This window comes from Gopherus flavomarginatus, chromosome 1, assembly GCF_025201925.1.
Source record: "Gopherus flavomarginatus isolate rGopFla2 chromosome 1, rGopFla2.mat.asm, whole genome shotgun sequence".
In the NCBI taxonomy this organism is placed as follows: domain Eukaryota; kingdom Metazoa; phylum Chordata; order Testudines; family Testudinidae; genus Gopherus; species Gopherus flavomarginatus.
In genome coordinates, this window is record NC_066617.1 from 26,886,625 (window position 1) to 26,908,021 (window position 21,397).

Below are 21,397 nucleotides of genomic sequence, written 5' to 3' on the forward strand. Positions count from 1 at the left end.
CTAGCACACCTATACAGAAGTGGGAGTCTAGCTTAAACTGCAACTAAATATTTATTTTTTTAGCCAATGGGGAATAAGTATCAAACTATATGAAATAATAATAACTACCAAGTACTAAGACTACTAACTACACTAGCACAATATGCAGAGAAAGCAAACATAGTAAACATTCCATTTCACTGCCTTGGGCAGTAAGAAGGAACTGGACCTCCTCTGCTCTTCATGCCCTCGAGTGGGGAAGGAGGGCAAAAGGATATCTAGGTTTCAGGCATGGCCCTAACAGACAGTGCAGGCAAAGAGAATCCAGTCTCCCATGCAGGGGGACCAAGAGTGAAATCCATGTGGACAGTCATGCAAAGAGGAACCAAATATTTGTTGTAGTTTTGATGGACAGGATCTAGAAATTAAGACCAGATCTAGCAAAGGCTTGCAGATGTGACTTCAGTAGGTCTACTGCATGAGTCTTTACAGGATCAGATGTTAAAATTGAAAACATGGCTACACTGTGAACTGTATTTATGTTTAAATGAGTGGACAAATGCATGCAAGAAAGAAAACGACATGTCCTATAAAAATACATATGTTTATATTTTTGTTGTATATAATTAGTGGATTCTGTACAGCAAAGCCAAACTAAAACTTGCAAATGTGTCAGAGAAGGTCAAAACATTTTCAGCACCAGTTCAAGGGGATCCCTTGATGATAACAGTTTTTAGCAGTGGGTCAATTTCTTACTGTAAACTGGGTGTGTGACAGATAGGGTTGCCAGATGTTCAGTTTTAGACCAGAAAGTCCAGTTGAAAAGGTGACTTGGAAGTGTCCGGTCAGCACAGCCAGTCTGCCCCACATCCTCTGCCTCAATTTTCCTGCTCCAGCCCCTTACTCCAGGGACTGACCCCCCTCCCCACCCCATTATGCCCCCACCCCAGCCTCCTACTCTGGGGACTAACCTCCTTCACCCTGCTGTGCCCTGATTGCCCCCACCCTGGCCCCTCACTCTGGGGACCGATTCCCCCCTTCCACCCCACTGTGCCCCCATTACTCCTCCCCATCCCCTTGCTGCAGGGACCGATGCCCCTCTCCACCCCACTGTGTCCCAATGAGAGGAAAGTGCAAAGAAAAAAAAATCATATTGCTCTTATGGGGTTCCCAAGTAGGAGCAACAGTTAGAGGTTGGCTCATGCCCCAAACTATGAAGGTTCATAGCCTTTTAGATATCCCCTCCACCAGGCTTCCAGAGATATACAATTTCTTGCCACTCCACCAAGATGAACAGAGTAAAATTGTCACTCATCTCCAACATGGCCATATCCCCACATGATGCAAGAGAGTGGAGCATGCTTTGAAGATGCAGCTGAGAATGTCATTACAGCAATAAACCTAATAAACTAAAAAATCCAAAAAAATAACCCTCATAATGCATTTCTCTTATAATAATAATATTAATAATTGGAGATATACCAATCTCTTAGAACTGGAAGGGACCTTGAAAGGTCATCAAATCCAGCCCCCTGCCTTCACTAGCAGGACCAAGTACTGATTTTTGCCCCAGATCCCTAAGTGGCCCCCTCAAAGATTGAACTCACAACCCTGGGTTTAGCAGATCAATGCTCAAACCACTGAGCTGTCTAATCAGATCAGGAACATTTAACACAAGTTTGACTTTTCAGACAATGCACAACTGCATTTTATTAATCCACCTGATGTTTTTAATCCAATTTAAAAACAGCTATCCTTATAGAGAACATCACTAGAAATATGTAGAATTGTATTTGTACTACTGTGGAAAATGTATTTGCTCTTTTTATAAAGAGTGTTTTATAAATGAATTATGCATTTTGGTGCTCACATTGTGCCAGATGAATACAGAGACTGAGCACAGGGCAGGGTGTTGGAGAAAGAGGCGGACCAGGCGTGGGGCCTCAGGGTGAAGAGGTGGGGCAAGGGGCAGGGCAGGATGTCCAGTTTTCAGCTATTAGAAAGTTGTCCACCCTAGATCACTCTTGGGCCCATAGCCAACATCTGCTGGGTTCCCAGTTATGTACACAAGACAAAGGGTTTTCATTTGGCTGTCACCTGCTTCAGGTGTGGCACCACCTGCAGCAGTCTTACCCAGCAACAACAAGCAAGGCACTGGTAGCAAATCATCACAGTCGTCTTGCATACGGCCTACCTTTCCTCAGGGAGGCCCTGATAGGCATCAGTCTCTCAAGCAGGCTTCTGCCATGAAGTGAGAGCTAGAATTCTGCTCTCCTTCCCTGACAGCTGAGCTGGGCTCGCCATCTTTAACCCCTCCCTCCAATCCTGATACCTCTTGCAGATGCAGCAAGGTAGGACTGACTCAGCCCACAGCAGTTCATTAACCCTCTTCTAGTCAGTGTGAGGTTTGTATCTGCATCACACTGGGTTTTACTGGCAAAAAGTGCCACAATCATTAACAGATAATTCAGTCCTTTTCTTTAAACATTGTATCAAATAAAACTCCATCAGTTATACAAATTTTTACCAACCTGTAATACTGCTCTTTCTGGTATATTTGATATTTCATCTTTGACTGTTTCTGAGGTAGAAGAATATTGTACATCATCCTGTTTATCAAAATATTCTTCCTGGTCTCCCTTTACCAAACGCTGAAAAAAATAACACAACAGAAGTATAACTATCCTTATCCAAATTAAAGTGTCATCTTTTCTTGTACATTGAATACGTTCTGAGATATTATAAAAAAGACTCAATTAATATATCAACATTTATAAATTAAATTAGGTTTTTTAATTCACATAGATTTAAAAATCTACTTAATAAAATAAGAACAATGAATATTACTCCAACAATATCATGATGAAGTTCATGAGGTATTTTACAAATACATGTACTGTGCATCTTAGAACACCTGTTTTATACTAGTTTGTACATACAGTACAGTAGAAATATAGCTATTTGCTGTGTAAAAGAGAAGGAGAAGGGAAGATGAAAGCAAGAGAAAGAGAAGGAAAATGGGGAAGGGAGATTAGGAAGAAGGGAAGAACAGGTGGGGGAAAATGGCAGTTTTAGATTGTGTCTTTCCGCCATGAGCACAGTTATCCTTCAGACAGCAGTTTGTATCTCTCCAGCTTTTTTAAATTATTTCCTATGATAATAATGAAGAGTCTGTCCCTGCAACATGGAAGTGAATGAGAGCTTTGTTGTTGACTTCAAGGGCTAAAGGATTAGGGCCTAAATTGAGCTTTTCCAGTCATTTAGAGCCCCATCCTGCAAAGGCTCCATCCCTGTGCATTCATTCCCCAAATCCATGTAAGAATTAAGGCCACAATGTTTTCAACAGAAAATGATAACTGAAGTGGCAGATTGGCCAAAAATTGCAGCTGAAAGGGTAACCATAGGTATGGAAGAAGGAGAAGGAGCCTAAATAGTCCAGGTAACCTTAGTAAAAGAAACCAAAAATGAATGCATCAATACATTCAAAATAATCGAGAAAGGAGTGTTTATAATCTTTTCTCTAACATGTTATCTTACCCTTCTAAGAGGAACTAATTTTTATATGGGAAGGATACGTTGCTGGATTTTTTTTTAAGAAAAAAAAGGAGATATATTCTAATAATAAGAATCCATAAGAAGCTGTGCATTAATGGGTTAGTTGTGCACTCCTCAATGATAAAAATACAAGGTTTCCAGCCTCACAATGCAAATAAGACAGTATCCTATGAATGCAAATTCAACTATGATCTACTGGGATACTGGTCCTAAGTATTCCAGATACTTTTTTACATATACCAAAACAGGCCCAATTCACTGTGGGCTGAGGTAAACTGCGACAGAAGACTGGGACAAATCATGCTCAGCATTGTCTCATGGCTTAATTATGGTTAGCTGATACAATGTCTGAGCATGTTTTATCCTGGTCTACAGTGACTGCTAAGTCATGGTCAGCATCATGTCAGTTAACTCGTATCTTCAGAATCGTGTTCAAACACAATAAAATATTATAATGCAGACAAACATAGTAAAACAGAGACAGAAACACTGTCTATCCCTCTTGAGCTAATGGGTTTTGCTGGCATAGAGGGGAGTACTTGACACCTCCCTGATTCAGCTTTGCTTAAATTAGCCTATATTTTTTTAAAAAAATATTAAGTTACCTTTTAATTGCTGTTGAAAAGTATCGTTGATGGAAAATTTCCCTTATGTTTACAATATCACAAACAATGGAAGCACTCAGAATATATTTTTAGAGCGGTGAAAGTCTGAGAAGATAATTTTTAAGAACTATAAAAACTGCAACCCTGCAAAGCAACTCCAGCATTAACAAGATTTCATGTTTAACAAATTGTTTGCACAGTGCTTTGAAAATGCAGTGTTACCTAAGTACTAAGTAAGCACAGTGGTAGCAGTAGTATAGTAGAATGGCTCATTTTAATTTTATGTACCAAGGATTGCTTTCCCATAGCAGCTTCAGTTCATGGAGATATATTGTTTAATCATTCAGCATGTTATATTTAAAATTCTGTGTAATGTACCTCAAAATATGCTTTTGTTTTTGCGGAACTCTGAGCCTCTGCATGCCACGCCTTTAGGATAATTTTGTGCAAACTGTCATTAAAGACCTTTTGTATCCTCATTGCTGCCACTAGAAAAAATGTATTTGATTATAAAAGTTATGTAAGCAAGGACCTCATTTCTGAATAAATGTTTCAGTTAAATGCCTTTGATGAAATGCAGTTCTGTATACAACCATCTCTACGGATTTATAACTGTTCACAGCTTTGTTCTTTATAATGAAACATGCAGCAACAACACTCTCACAGCATATGTACTGGTTCATACAAATACACTACGTTTCCAGGCAAAGCGAAAAAGTGTTATATGATCTTATTTTAATAGCCATCTATAAAGGCATGTTTAATCTGCAAGTTGGATCTGCCAAAAAACAGTAAGTTCACCAATTCTTAAATTCCAGAACAAGTAGCAAGTTTGAAGAGTGCCGTCAGAGCGAAGGAAAAAAATGTACGCTGGTCCTCAGTGAAATGGAGCAGGACGTAACTCACTCACTTTACATGTAACATTTTGAGAGTGTGCAGGTTCAAGAATAATAAAGGCAGATTAGTGTTTTCAACATAATTCAAAAATGTAGTCTTAACGTAATCGCTATGAAAGTTTTGTTTTATATTTCCTGTTTTAAATGCTATAGTTCCTTGTCCAGTATGCCTTGTCTGAATTTTCAATTTAAAAGATCTGATTCTTAATAAACTTGACCTAGTTTCAGAATGGAAATGGTTTAAAAAGAACTGTAGAACTACATGTTACTATAAAACTGGTAAATTCTATCTTCTATCATCAAGATTACCCTCCAAAGAATTTTCTTAAAAGCTGTCACTTTCATTTCCAACAAAAATTCTTGTATCTTTTAAACTGGGTTTATATGCAGCTTGTTATTTGGTGTCTTTTTCTTTTAAAATTACATAGTTTTCAACAGATTTTAAATAATTTTTATACTTCACATACAGAAGACACTGTACAAATATATGAGCCAAATTCTGTTCTCCAGTTTGAATGGGTACCAACATAAGTTCCACCTGTATCTGAGAGCAGAATTTGGTATTTTATTCCCAACTTTGCAAACTTTAACTACCCCAGTAGTTCCTGCTCACGAGTAGTCACATTTAACTCAATGGGACTATTTGTTTTAAGTAAAGACTGCAAGAAGAATTCTCAATTGTACATTTTCATATTTTAACTATATCCTAAAAATGTTCACACTAAATTTATGTCACTGTTTTTACACACACAAACTAAATTATCTTGAAAGTGAAAATGAATAAACTGAACAATTTAAAAGACCTTTAAACTATTTACCTGGTCTTTGGGTCACAAGAACTCTTACAAATTAAATGTTTATAAATAATTCAATGACCTTTTAAAAGTCATGCAGATGTCACACAGCAGAGTTTGACATGGATTTAAAGTATACCAGCTCTGCAACCAGGATTTTGATGTTACTGTTTAAAAACAGATCCTATATTAAAGCAGTCCAGACACTAGACCTTAGAATTATATCCCTAAAAATAAAAATTTCATGTCTTATTTTTCATCAAACTCAAAACCAAAAATAATTTTATACAAGAAAAAAAATTATTTTCTCTGCAGTGAGACATGCAAGATCTATTTTTGTCCTATGAGAATACTGCACAAATACTTACAATAATCTAAAACTCTGTGAATAACTGAGTATGCAAAGTTATTAATGAGCTGCAAGCACAACAGAGTTCAAAGACTCACAGCTTCTGTGTTGCTCAAATATTATTAAGCTTATAGTATATACATTGTATTCTGTTTATGCAAAGCAGCTTGTAAGACTTACATGCTATTAGTTCCTTGCGAAACTGTACCCAAGCTCTCCACTTCTGTACTATTACTCTGGTTATTCTGGTGTCATAATGGGCTGCTGCAACAGCCATCTTCCGCTTTACAAGTGCTCTACTGTTTCTTTGCAACAGACAATATTGCATCCATTCTCTGCAATGTTAAGGCACAGTTAATAATTTTATTACTGTTTCTGACTTGGATGGAGTAAAATGCATAAAACTCTGCAACTTAATACAAAGCATGTGGAAGATAAGCTGATGAACATAAACTTAATGGCTCAAACTAAGTCATATGATGGTGGTTATTTTTTCCAATAAAATTCTTATGGCTGATATATTTCAATAATAGTTCCTCTAGGCCATACCGTTTTTAATAAAGTTTCTGCCTTCGATTAATATGTTACATCATCAGTTTTTTAAATATCTGACTGATTCTATTCATTACTTGCTCCAGCTAGTATGTGATTATTGAGACCCTGATTCAAGAAAGTATCCATATTCAAGAAAGGCACTTAAGCACATGAAAGCAACGGAACTTAAACACATGCCTAATGTTAAGCCTGTGTATAAGCAATTTCTCAAATAGTGATGGATTTAAGAAGGGATGGACTTAGACTAGCTGCCAGCAACTGGCACCCTAGGCAAACCATGCAATCAGCACCCCCTACCCCCAAACCCCAAGAGCAGATATAGGCTGAGGTTTTTGGTAAACTGGGAAACATTTTACTCCTTTTTTCCTTTGAATGTTTTTTAAGCATTTTTTTTACAACAGAGGCTTAATTATTCAGTTTGTCCATCCCTCTGTCCGACCAATGTTTCTGAGATCAGATAAAATAGAGATACAAAATTTTCAGAATAGATTTGTAGATGACAGCTGGATGATATTTCAGTCTGATTTCAAATAAAAATGCATTACAAATCCAAAATCATCCATTGCGCTACCCTGCTTTAACTTCCATTACCACCACATCCAATATAGAAAAAAATAAAAAAACTCTTCAATGAACTTTAACCTGTATTTTCAAAACACTCCGAATAAAAAACACTCTGTGCTCTTAAAACATGACTTCTTGCTTTAAGTTTTGAAAATTCAGTCACTAGTTCTTTTAGATCCAGTTTTCCAGCTATCTCACACTCTATTGACATTGTGGCAAGTCCAACAAATCTCTTTTGCACCATTGTTGAACGCAGATATGTTTTTATCAATTTTAACTTTGAGAAGCTACATTCCTCACTAGCTACGGAAACTGGAAATGTTAAAAGAATGCATAGAGCTATAAAAATGTTTGGAAAACTGTCTGTGAGTTTATTTTCACAAACAAACTTCAGAACTTCTTCAGGAGTGGAAGGTTTCTTAAATCGTCTTGAAAAAGCCTGAAGCTCACTACACAAATCTGTAGCATCAATGTCTTTTGAATTTTCATGAGTTAATGCTGACTCCAGTTTTATACAAAATTATCTTATCTGTTTTGCTGTTTTCTTTTGCAAGAGGTAGATATCATACAGAGAGCCAAATACTGACTCTAGCTGCTGCATCTGTTGAAATCTTTCATCAACCGAGTGAATAGCAGTATCAAGGACTGCAAAGTAGAAATTCACTTTGAACCTTTGTTTTGGGTTCTGAATGGGTACATCTCGTCCTTCATATGAAAACTGCTATTTCTTTTGCCGAATGCGAACTGGCTCTTGTTCAAATTCTGTTGGAAAGTCTATTGCTTCAGCAAGCTTGAGAGACTCTACCAGTGTTCTTTCGAACTCTTCATCACTTCTGAATTCTTCCAGAATATTTTTAGTTTGCTGCAGTTTTTGAATAGCAGAATGTATGTTCAAGTTCTTTTCCGGAAGTTGCTTACTAGTGAGGTTAATCTCGAAAAGGCTATTATACCACAAAATGAGTGAAGTCACAAATTTGAACTTGGAAAGGCCATTTGCAAGAGCCTCTGCATCTGAATGTGCTGTACTGCCAGATGATCCAGTAAAGGTAGTATCATCAGAAATTTCAATTAGGGTATCATAAATGTTTCCAAGTTCACAGTGAAGAGGCTTCAAGGCATCAGTGAGACTCTCCTATCTTGTCTGACTAAGTGGTTTCACAGAGAACTCACATGGCGAGTCAGAATCTCCCAACGGCATGTTGAGCCTGAGAAAAACACAAACACGTTGCACCAGGTCAAAGAAACTGCTTGCCTCCAAACAGCATCTAGCAGCATCACTGACAACCAAATTCAGAGAATGAGCACTGCAAGGAACGAAAAAGGCCCTTCGATTGATATCCATCATTCTCCTTTGCACACCATTGCCTTTACCCTTCATATTACTCCGATTATCATAGCCTTGGCCATGTAAGTTTTCAACAGATAATGACATTGTTCCAAGCTCTTGTAGGATAGTTTCAGTCATAAATGTTCCAGTCATCTCCTTCAGTGGTATGAAACCCCCAAAATGTTCCTTTATGAGCATTTCAACATTATCTTCATCCGCAGACTTTTCCATAACCACAAAATGAATGATCACTTCTTCAACATGACTCACATCGGGTGTACAGTCCAGTATTATTGAAAAGTATTTTGCAGAATGGGTAACTTCTACAATTTCCTTTTTAATGGCATTTGCTAGGATTTAAATCAGTTCATCCTGCATATTTTTTCCTAAGTAATGAACCTGTGTTTCATGATCAGTTATTTTATGTAGATGCTCCTTCATGACTGGATCAAACAAAGCTAGGTATTCAACAAATTTTTAAAAGTTTCCATTACCTGGAGTGTAAAATTTTTCATTTCTACCAAGGCCACAGAATGCTAAATTTTGCCCCCTGAGAACTCTCACTAAAGCAATCAGACGCTCTAATATTTGTTGCCACTATTCTTCTTTTTCCTTGATCACACATAAACTTTCTTCATCAACAGTTTTTCCTTTTTTCAATCATAATTCAAGTTCTTTCCAATTTTGAAAACATTCCAAATGTTCTGTACTTTTCACGTGAAGAGAGAATTGAAGATATGTTTTTCCAGTCCTTCAAACCATTTTCAGTAAGTGATGTACCAATTGCTTGATTTCTCAACAACTTGCATCAAAAGCAAAACACAGAGTCCTTCGACAGTGAATGCTGTAACCAGTTTCGATGAATTTCTTTCCCATTAATGAGTTTCCTCTTGTAATGATGAGCAGAGACTTTTTTCTTTTATTTCTATCCTTAGAGAAGGGAAATTCATTAACTTGTTTGGGTCCATCTTCCACGAGAATTTGCCGCACAGTCATCACATCTGGGCCATGAAGTTGGGTCCCCATACTGTAACTTGTTTGTAACTTCCTCATCCTTTCTTCCTTCTACTTCATTTACTTGAATTTCTGCATGTGTCTCTGAAGGTGAATACATTTTCTCCACTTCCATATCAGTCTGATGCTGTGAGCTGCCTTCATCTAGAAGTAAGTTTTCATCATCTTGAGTTTCCAAACTGCTTTTTTGTGGGTGTGAGCTACCCTCATCTCGAAATAATATACCTTCATCTTGATGCTCCAAACTGTTTCCATGCAGATGTGAGCTAACCTCCTCTCCAAGTAAAATTCCTTCATCTGGATGCTGTGAACTGCTTCCATGTTTATTTGGATTAAAGAGAAGATATTTCAGGAAGGATCCCTGCTGTTTTGCTTGGTCCTTTTCCTTCTCAGCCTTTCATTTATGATACTTAGCTCCTGAGGATTTTCTTTTTCCCTCTTTCTGCCAAGGGGCATTTGAATATTGTTATGTACTGTGCTCCCGACTGCAACCATTATAGCCTTAAGGATGGCTGACACACCACATGATTGGCGATTTAAATCACATTGCAGCCATCCCAACACAACTTTTCACTACTTAAAGGTTCAGATTAATAACATACACTCGCTTATCTATTAAAATAGTTACTTACTGCATTTACACGGAAACAAAATGACCTTTTTCGATGTTATAACCAGACACTGGTTGTTTGGAAAGAAATCCCCTTCCTCACGGTTACCCACTTGGAGTGTGACGTCATCACTTTCATAGTCTATTAAGTGTTAATGCTATTACTTTTCTTTTATGGACCTTATTTATTACATGTGAACCAGTTATAACACAGAAAAGTTCACAATTATAAAGCCCAATAATAATGCTAAGGTTTAATAACGTTTAAAGATACCCACATTTTGGATTTATAATACTGAAAGACGTTATTCTTTATTCTTTGGCACCAAGAAACACAATTTTCTACAGTATTCGCTTGATTCTTAATCATCTACCTGTGAAATGTGTTAACATGACCATTTGACCTGTATCAGCTCGCAGTCTCTCTGCTCTACATGAATTTCCGGCTATGCCACCTTGATGTACGTTTAAGTTAGGTGTCACTAGCATTGCAGCTCTTGCCACTGGCAGATGTGTTTCATTGTGGCTGAGTTACTGCTTATCAAAATTGCAGAGTGGGTCATCTTGACCCTACGTTGCAAATTGACAAAAAAAAATTCACTAAAAAATATTATTTATTTTTGCAGTACATAAAAGATTTGACATATTAATAAATTCTCAGAAATGTAGAGAAATTAATTATAATTAATATTCCCTCCATATGCACACAGGAGTTGAAATGATGACATCTTCATTATTTTATTTGTATTTTTTTCATCTTTTTCAATTTTTTTCGTCAAATTTGGCGTCCCATTTAACTTGGCGCCCTAGGCGACCGCCTAGTTGGCCTATATGGACAGGCTGCCCCTGGATTTAGGCATATGCTTAAATGCTTTCCTGAACTGGGGTTTAAAAATGTTATTTAAGTTTCTTTGGCAATGTGAATAAAAACTAAAATGAAAGAACATAAATCAACATTTAAATCTAAACCATTTTAACCTTCCACAAAAATACATTAAACATTGTTCTTGCTCTTTTAAGTGACACAGAAGTATTCAGAGCCCAAAGAGAAATATTGTCTCAAAGAATCACACATTGTTTATTAATTATAGTACAGTATTTTTCTTTGTCAGAGCAATACGAAAGATAGCCACTGAAATGAGGCTTCATGACAGCACTTTTATTTGCCAACAAATCTCCAATTTGGAAGCAAAATGTAATTTAATTGAATATAGCTGAGAGCTACTGTAAATGTAACATTTTATGGTTCTAATCCAACTCCCATTGTAAAGTCAATAACAGTGAAACCTGAAATAATGGAGGAGTCTTATGATTTTTACTAAGATTTTTAACTATTTTGACTATTATAGTTATATATCAGACACGTGCACTATCCTCCACTCAAGAAGTAATAGCTTTTTCTGGACCTCTAGCCTTATCTCCCCTAAATGTTAGTTCCAATGGAAAACTGTTGGACCTTTGAAATTCATGGCCACAATGAAGTGATTTTTGATTAACGATTAATTCATTCAGAATGCATGTAAGTATTTATATATAGAGAGAAAAACTGAACCACAGAGAGAATGAGTGAATTGCCCAAAGTCACAAAGTAACTCTGAATAAGAGCCAGAAAGAGAACCCAGATCCTTGACTCTCAGTCCTGTACTTAAACCCTACCCCAAAATATCCTTTCTCCATTGGGATTTTAGTACTCTGGAAAGATTAATCTGTATGAGAGACAGTACAGGAAGGCCTGGTCCAAAACCCACTGAAGTCAAAAGACTTCCACTGATTTCAATAAACTCTGGATTGGGCCTGGAATTTACAGGCACTCTGAGCTCACTACATTTTGAATACAAAATAACATTGCTAAAAGAAAGCAAAACCGAATAATCTAATTTGGTTATCTATCTTTATTCTGTTTGTGACACTGGCAGTCCAGGTGCCAGATCATGCCAAGACCCCAGGCCTCACTGATCATTGACAAATGCATAACTGGAAATCAGTCTGGCTTACCTATGGGTTACTATAGTTAAAACAGATGTTAGTGTTATAAAAATGTGTTTAATGCTCAGACTTTATGGAATGCTTATAGAATGCTGCATGCATGAATCCTACTTATATCTGCTAAAAGGTAATACTGAAGTGTTTGCTCTATAACTGTAAAATGCTTGTTCTAAAACTATGTAACTCACCAACCAGGAAAAAAATTTCAAATAATGCAAAATCCTGGATTCCTGCAGAAGATGTTCTCTCCCACCCATCAGCAAGGACTATGGAATCCATATGAGTCAGTGAGGAACAAAAACTTTGTTGATTGCTCCTCCCACACAACCATGAAGAGGTTACGGGCAGAAGCGCTCGGCCCATCAGCCTGCACTTTAGAGAACTGGGGATAAAAATCCCTGACCAGAAGGAATTAGGGTCTCTTTATGCTGTCTGGTCTCTGAGGGGCAAAGATTCCTAAACATAAACAAGAGATCCCCAGGCTGCTTGGCTTGAATTAGCCTCAAAGGACATAAAATCTTGCTTATTATAGAAGCTTCTATTCCCTTTTGAATTTAAGATTGTAAGTCACATGTGCGTGCATGCTTAAATGCTTTAGCCTTTTAAATAACTCTCATTTCTTTTTCCTAGTTAATAAACTTCTAGTTAGTTTTTTACAGGACTGCCTACAAGTATTGTCTCTGGCATGAGATCTAAGGTGCAAACTGACCTGGAATAAGTGACTGGTCCGTTGGGACTGGGAGTAATCTGAATATTTTGTGATCTTTGTTGTAAAGTGACCATCTGTCACAGAGACAAGCTTGTCTGGGTGGCAAGGTAGATCAGAATGCCCAAGGGGTCTGTGATTCTATGTTAAGGCTGTATAGTGCCTAAGGAGTTTACAATTGTTTCTTGGTTGGTGAAATCTAAGTATAGAACTCGCAATAACACTAAATATTCTAGACAAAGCGGATTTTTTCCTAAAAATTCAGTATTCTTCATGTACAGTACATATACTTACTGAAAGTACACTTTCTTTAAGTTTTTGCTGTAAAAGTTCCATGCTTTGCCACATAACTCATCGGTCATCTAAACAAATAATGTATTATATTAATACACAAATTAAAAAATGGTGTTGCATAGTGAATGCTTAAAAAGTAGCCAAAAATACTGACAGTTTTATTTTCCATATTGATCAATGCAAATTAAATGGTACAGTTCAAAGAAATTCATGTTCAGATACAATTTTCTGCCTATGACATTCTTCTATGTATCTTTCTTCCCCTATCAACTTCTTTCAATATAAACCTGCTTTTACAGGCATAATATCTGAAGGCAAAAACTAAATATAGAACTGAACTGTACATATGGAGAAGGCATTAATCTAGCTCAATGTCAGCATTTCTTCCCCAAAATTCACTGTTTTACTGATAAAATATATTTAATTGCTAGAAACATTCTATCTTTTATTTTAAATTCTTCTCTTTTACTTTGTGGTTTGCTAGAATTTAATAACCTTATTAGGGCTGTCAAGTAAGTAAAAAAAACAATCATGATTAATCATGATGTTAAACAATCATAGAATACCATTTATTTAATTTTTGTGATGTTTTCTACATTTTCAAATATATAGATTTAAATTACAACACGAATGCAAAGTATACAGTGCTCACTTTATATTTATTATTGACATTTATATGGATCTATTTAAAATGCACCCTTCCAAAATCTTGGGTACATGAAAAGATTTTTTCTGTAATTTCATAAATTATACAGGACCACTGCCCAATTTTAAGAAACCTTCGTCATTTCCTTTGCCAATTACCTTAATGTTCTTATTTAGTAGAATCAATCAAACCAAATAATACATAGAACATCATGACACTGAAACTGCGTCCGGATGCACTTGGAAAGATTGTAACATAGAAGTTCATTACATTGGTAATTCTGTCCAGTTTTGATAAAGACGCTACTATTTTTGGCAATCTACCATATGCGTAGACAACATGCCGATATGAAGATGTACATTTTGGAAGATCATAAAACTAACAATAGAAACAAATGGAAGGTACCACCATTCCTTCACATAAACTACAACAGAAATGGCAGTATCATGAAATAAACTTGATGGAAAAATTAAACCCTTCTGTAATGAAAGATTTTTTTAAAGTACAGATTCAGTGCAATTGCTCAATGATTGTTACCAGCTGTTCATCATTTAGTCCAAAAAGGATGTGCAAATAAGTTTCTGAAATCCTCTTTAATTTTGGCCTTAAGGATGAATCAATACATGTATCCCTGCAAAACAAATAAACAAAAAAGTAAATCATGTAAGTCACATTAGTAATACTGAAGGAAAATTAATTTCTCTACAGCTAACTGATTATTTAATACCCTTACTACCTTCATTCCAACTCTGTTAATGTGCCAAAGCTTTAAAATTATGTTCACCTACTATACGAAAACAGATTTAAGTTCAGTGCTATGTTCATAGACTCATAGACTTTAAGGTCAGAAGGGACCATTATGATCATCTAGTCTGACCTCCTGCACAATGCAGGCCACACAATCTCACCCATCTACTTCTATAACAAACCCCTAACCTACGTCTGAGTTTTTGAAGTCCTCAGAGAGACACTTGGGTCATTTGGGGTCAAAATTTAACCTATCTTTAAAAAGATATAACCTAATGGAAAATGCTCAAGTTACAAAATATTTTTCCATTCTTAATCCTGATTTTTTTTCAAACAGTTACTATTTATGTATGATTTATAGACCTTCATGCAATGTTTTCTGCTGATGCAGAGTAGTCTGTAAGCATGCATAGGAAGTAAAAGTAATTTAAAAAAACTTAATCCCATAACCAAATGAATAAAACACAGCCATGCTGATTTATACTTCCATGAGAAACACGGGAAAAAAATGTTTGCCAGAAGACAAAAACAACAGAAAAATAAATTCTATTGTCAACCTTTTAAGAAGACGTTAAAAATAATGGAAAGTAAACACAGAAGACCCCATAATTATGGACCAAACTGTTACATTTAGCTTTCAGTGAACACTAGGGATATGCAGAGTCCTATAACCCCATAAAGCAGTGGTCCCCAAACTGTGGAGGGTGCCCCCCAGGGGAGAATGGAGGAACATTTGGGAGGGTGCGGTGGGGCCCGGGCCAATCCACACATGGGGTGGGGAGAAAGCGCCATCCAGCCCCACTCTGCCACCTGCTCCACTCTGACCCTGCCTCCAGCCCCAGCCACAGGTCTGGCACCGGCCTCGGCCACTGGACCCTGACCCTATTCCCAGCTGTGGCTCCATACCTGGCCACGACCCCAGCTGCAGTTCTGGCCCCAAACACGGGCCCGCTGTCGGATGCAGCCCTTGGCCCTTATCATGGCCAGGTAAGGGGGGGGGCATGAACAGGTAAGGGAGGGGCAGACGAAAAAGTTTGGGGACTACTGTCATAGAGAGCTCCAGGAGCGGGTTTAGTATGCAGAGAGATTGCACAAACTGCACCATACCAATGGATGGCGCTATCTGCTCTATAGGTCAACTGGTCCATTCCATGGACTGGTACAGAGGGAGGCAGGGACATGGTCCCATCTCCTCCTCACCTCTCATCCATTCAGAGTAAGGTGGGATCCTGATGGCGTAGGGAAGCAGCAACTATTCCATGTGCTACTCCTGAGGGCATTCTGTGCCAAAAAATTAAAAATTCTACACATAATATTTTAAAATTCTGCAAGTTCTATTTGTTAATAAATAAATGCAGAGGCTCCAGCATGGCACTGGGGAGAACAGGCCACTGGCTGCATCCTGCAGTCCCCCCACCCCCTACCCCAGGACACGGATTCAGCAGTGAGGCTGTACCAGACCTTGACACAGCACAAGGCCTGGGCCTGCCCCCAAAACACCCTGGGGCCCTGCCCCTCTGTGCCAGGTGCACTAGATGTGGGACAGGCAGGCTCAACCAGGCAGGATCCAAGTGTGAAAGGGCTCGATGTGGGAGGATCCAAGTGTGAGGTGAGAGGGTTCTGCGTGGGACAATCTGGGTGCAGGCAGCTCAGCGAGGGGTCTAGGTGTGGAAGGATCTGGATGCACAGAGGCTGGTTGAGGGAGTTCCAGATGCAAGGGCAATGGGACTCTGCAGAGGCTTCCTGGTGAAGGTGGTTGGGGCTCAACGGAGGGGTCTGGGTGTGGGGGGTCTCAACTGGGGGAGTGGGGGTTGGTGGGGTGGGGTCTGGGTGCAGCTAGTTGGGGGTCAGAGGTGTGGGTGACTGGATGTGGGGGCCTAGGGTGAGGCAGGGGGTGTGGCTTGTCAGGGTTGGGGGGTTGAGTGCAGGGAGATCAGTGGGTACAGAGGCAGGGAGTCTGGGTGCTAGGGGCTCCAGATGATCGGATTAAGGTTCAGCAGGGTGTGGTTCGTGTATGGAGTGCTGGGGGCTCTGGGTGTATGGGGTGAGGCTTGGCAAGGGTGTCTGGGTATGGAAGGTCCGGACGCATGGGGGTTGGGAAGATGGGGGAGCAGCTCCCCATACAGTGACCCCTCCCCCCCACAACTGAGGAGTGATGAGGGCAGGAAGCAGAGGAGGATGCTCAGCTTCCTGCAGCTAGTGGAGGTTTCTTGGGGTGGGTCTGACACAGCTCCAGCCATTCCTTGCAGGTGAACAGGAAGTCCCATCCTCTCCTGTCTCCAGCCCAGTTGCGACAAGCAGCCGATCCTGGCTCAGGGTAGGAGCCACTGGCTGGGGTATCCCCAACTCCTGCCGTGATTTACCTCTCCTTCAGCTGCCTGAAATGATGTACCTGTGCTGCTGGGGAGTGGTGTGTGACTGCTCTTGCAGCTTCCCTTTGCTTCCCTGTTAGAAAGACTTTTGCTACGGGGAAACAAAGAAATCTGCAGGGGACATGAATTCTGCGCATACACAGTGGTGTAGAATTCCCCCAGGAGTAATATGCAAAGACTACAATTGTGTGGGACCCTTGCACAGGGTATGTAAGGGAGAGAGGTTCCATTAATATTTCTCCTCCCACTTGTGCACCTGCACATGGGCCAGCCATAGACTGGCCCTATGAAATCCAAGTCACTTTTCTCCATTATCTTTTGCTCCCCCTCTCCTTTTGCCATTTTTAGTCCCCTAACTTCTCTAGCTGCTGTCTAACTATGAGCTCCAACTATGCCTTTTTGGGCCTGATCCAGCAAAGTGCTGAACACCTCCATTTCCCACTGACGTCACTGGGTGTTAGCATGCTCAGCACTTCACAGGAACAGTCCCTTAGTAAATAGGATGCATCAGTGATGGCAGATGTATTGAAGCAGAAACGTGAGAAACTGCATGTTATATAGTAATCCAACCTTTCTACATAATACAAACTTTAATACAAATTGATTTAAAAACAATCCAGCTCTCCTCCTTCGATAAAATTCCCACTGGCCTCCAGAATGTAAGCCTTTGTCGAGACTGTGTTACTAACATCTTAGTTAACAAAAATGCTCATTAGCTCTTTTTTTCTTATCTCTGTTCTTTCTTTACACTGAGGAGAGGGATACAATACAGTTTATTTTATAGCTCAATTTAATCATTATGATAGTTTAACATTCCAGGTTTCATTATTGCACTTATTATCTCTAGGAATAAAGCTGTGCACCTGGAAAAGCTCTACTTGGTATAAAACACAACAGCCCAGCTGCTCAGGAACACAGGTCACCAAGATCACATCAGACTGATTCTCTGCTCTCTGAACTGACGCCCCTCCAAAAAAGAGTCCAGTTCAAGATCTCTGTCCTAATATTCAAAGCCCATATAGACTGGACTTAAGTACCACAGAGATCACCTCTTCAGAAGCATGACCTCACATGAATTATACCGGAGCTATGAAACTATTCACCTATAAGTGAAGTATCTTGAATGAGGAGACAGGACTTTCATAGGAGCTGGACCTACATTACTGAATTTATTCTCGCAAAAAGTAAGTACAGCCCTGGAGCCTCACCATGTTCAAAACTGAATACAAAACCCATCTTGTCGACTTGGCTTTCCCACAACAAGCTAATCAGACACACATACACTCTCTGTCTCTCACATACCACAATCTATAAACTAATCAAGATATTTTTCTTACACACTGGGAAGGAGAAAAGTAAGAGAGCAAGTCAGACTGCTATTGTGATTTCCATTTTGAAGTACTTGGAAGGCATTCAGATACTATAGTGACAGCTCCAATGTCTACTTAGATAGTTAGTTATTAGGGCCCAATCCCACCTCCAGCAAAGTCAGTAGAAATATTCCCTTTGACTGCAGTGTGAATGAGATTAGCCCCTTAGCCTGTAGTTTCTTTTCCCTTACTGTGATGCCTAAGTTTCAAAAAGAGAGGGAGGTGAGAAATAAAAAATGGAAAATAAGTCTATGAGTAATTCAATACATTTAGAGCCACATCCTTAAGTGGTGTATATCAGCACTGACTTCAATGAAGCTATGCCAATTTACACCAGCTGGGGATACAGATCATAATAACAACGAGGTGGCACCTTAAAGAATGACAGATTTATTTGGGCATAAGCTTTCATGGGTAAAAAACCCACTTTTTCAGATGCATGGAGTGAAAATTACAGATACAGGCATAAATATACTGGCATATGAAGAGAAGAGAGTTACCTTACAAGTGGAGAACCAGTATTGACAAGGCCAATTCAGTCAGGGTAGATGTGGTCCACTCCCAATAACTGATGAGGAGCTGTCAATACCAAGAGAGGGAAAATTGCTTTTGTAGTGACCCAGCCACTCCCAGGCCCTATTCAAGCCCAAATTAATGGTGTTAAGTTTGCAAATGAATTGTAGCTCGGCAGTTTCTCTTTGAAGTCTGTTTCTGAAGGGGTTTTATTTTTGAAGGATGGCTACTTTTAAATCTGTTACTGAATGTCCAGGGAGACTGAAGTGTTGTCCTACTAGCTTTTGTATGTTACCATTCCTAATGTCTGATTTGTGTCCATTTATTCTTTTACATAGAGACTGTCCAGTTTGGCCAATGTACATGGTAGAGGGGCACTGCTGGCACATGATAGTATAAATCACATCAGTAGATGTGCAGGTGAATGAGCCCTTGATGGTGTGGCTGATGTGATTGGGTCCTATGATGGTGTTGCTAGAGTAGATATGCGGACAGAGTAGGCAACGGAGTTTGTTACAGGGATTGGTTCCTGGGTTAGTGTTTCTGTGGTGAGGTGTGTAGTTGCTGGTGAGTATTTGCCTCAGGTTGGGGAGCTGTCTGTAAGCGACGACTGGCCTGCCTCCCAAGATCTGTGAGAGTGAGGGATCATTTTCCAGGATAGGTTGTAGATTGTTGATGATGTGCTGGAGAGGTTTTAGCTGGCGGGCTGTACATGATGGCTAGTGGTGTTCTGTTATTTTCATTGTTGGGCCCAACAAGTGGGGTTTTTTACCCACAAAAGCTTATGCCCAAATAAATCTGTTAGACTTTAAGGTGCCACCGGCCTCCCCATTGTTTTTGTGGATACAGACTAACATGGCTACCCCAATACATAGCCCATAATGTATATCTCAAAATAAAGAGCTCAATAAAGATATGTTATAACAGAAATATAATATGAAATACATTTAGTAAATACTCTGTGGACAATTCAAATAAAAATAGACAAAGGAAAAATATCTTGTATGTTTTTAGTATAAAATCTCAATATTAATCAGTCTATTTGTAATGTGCTATTAATCTCTGGGCATGACGGATATTTATTTTGCAGATGACAGTAAATGCAACATTAGTGCTGTTTTAAAATTGACATGTCAATATTTTACACCACATAGAACACACAAAAACATTTGATAAGTACCATAAAATACCATCTAGTCCCTTCTCCATTATTTCTCTGATCTTTTCTTCTAAAAACTTAAGTGGATCCTCTGGACACATAATAAATACACCACATAGTAGAGTCTGCAAAAAAGAACAGAGTAAATTAACACCTTTCACATGTCTGAAACTGTTATGCTAAACACAGCTACCAAATGAATTTTAAATAGTATAACATTTATACAATTCTTCTCTATCATTTTATCATTCTGTTTCTTTTATTTAATTCTTATTTTAAATGACATAATGTATATATCAGTATATTTCAACTGGTAGCCCTCATGCCTCTGGTCATATCATAACAACAAAACATATGGCACTTCTATAGTACTTTCCACCCAAGGATCTCAAATTTCTTTAAAAGCATTACTAAATTATATCTCACAATAACCTTGTGAGGTAGAGAGGATGTGGAATTGGGTCCTGTATCGAATAGTTATAATGTTGCATTGCATTGGAGGATGGGGGCAGTTGCTTTTCAGCAGTGAGTTACGGGACTAGCTAGTTCATTTCTCACTTATGAATAATAAACAATCTTCTTCTTTTTCATATCACTGATGCAAATGTAGAACAACAACCATAATTTTACATTTAGATGGTTAGGCCAAATAATTGCATCTGCAGTAGCAGAGTGTATTGCTGTGATGCCTCCTTTGTATTTGTGAATGGGGCATTGTTTTATCTATGTAGTGTGCAACTGTGGTCTGTTCTGGGTGACCACAGTTGCACACTACAGAGTCTTTAATTCTCCATTTGTGCAGCAAGCATCTGCATCTGCCATGGTTTGTGTGGATGCAGTTGGAGATCGAAGACAGGGACCTTCTGCATCGGATCTTTCACAGGGTGTTTATTTGTGATTTCTTGTGAGTTCCGTTCAGCTTTCCAAGCTTCATAAGGGTTGAAGCTGCATTGTTGAATGTTAAATGCATGGGTCCAAAACGGCTTCCATGATTTCAAGTGATGGTGAGAGACCTTGTTAAGCTCCTGGTAGATGGGAAGAGGTTCATTTCCATGATCCTCTGGAATTCTCAAAGGAACGAATTCATTATTCATTTTTTCACAGATTAAAAATGAAAAAGGTTTTCTAAGCAGTACAGCTAAACAAGTACCTGGTGAGGCAATATATAGTTATCTGCCAAAATAAAGACATATTAGAGGATACGCTAATGGACTCTGTGTTTAAGTACACCTCTGCCCCGATATAACGCTGTTCTCGGGAGCCAAAAAAATCTTACTGTGTTATCGGTGAAACCACATTATATCGAACTTGCTTTGATCCACTGGAGTGCACAGCCTTGCCCCCCTGGAGTGCTGC

At 38.8% G+C, this 21,397-nt stretch overlaps 1 protein-coding gene across 5 annotated transcripts in view; it reads right to left on the reverse strand.

Annotated features, from left to right (window-relative positions):
• FBXL13 (F-box and leucine rich repeat protein 13) overlaps nt 1–21,397 on the reverse strand; it is a 183,904-nt gene that overhangs the window by 154,063 nt on the left and 8,444 nt on the right. For all 5 annotated transcript variants that reach the window (XM_050925534.1, XM_050925516.1, XM_050925507.1 and 2 more), the window contains exons 2-7: nt 20,063–20,166; nt 14,418–14,511; nt 13,235–13,302; nt 6,359–6,513; nt 4,518–4,627; nt 2,511–2,630 (exon numbers count right to left, since the gene is read on the reverse strand). In XM_050925534.1, the coding sequence (XP_050781491.1) occupies nt 2,511–2,630; nt 4,518–4,627; nt 6,359–6,513; nt 13,235–13,302; nt 14,418–14,511; nt 20,063–20,166 (651 nt within the window). The remainder of the gene's footprint in view (nt 1–2,510; nt 2,631–4,517; nt 4,628–6,358; nt 6,514–13,234; nt 13,303–14,417; nt 14,512–20,062; nt 20,167–21,397) is intronic.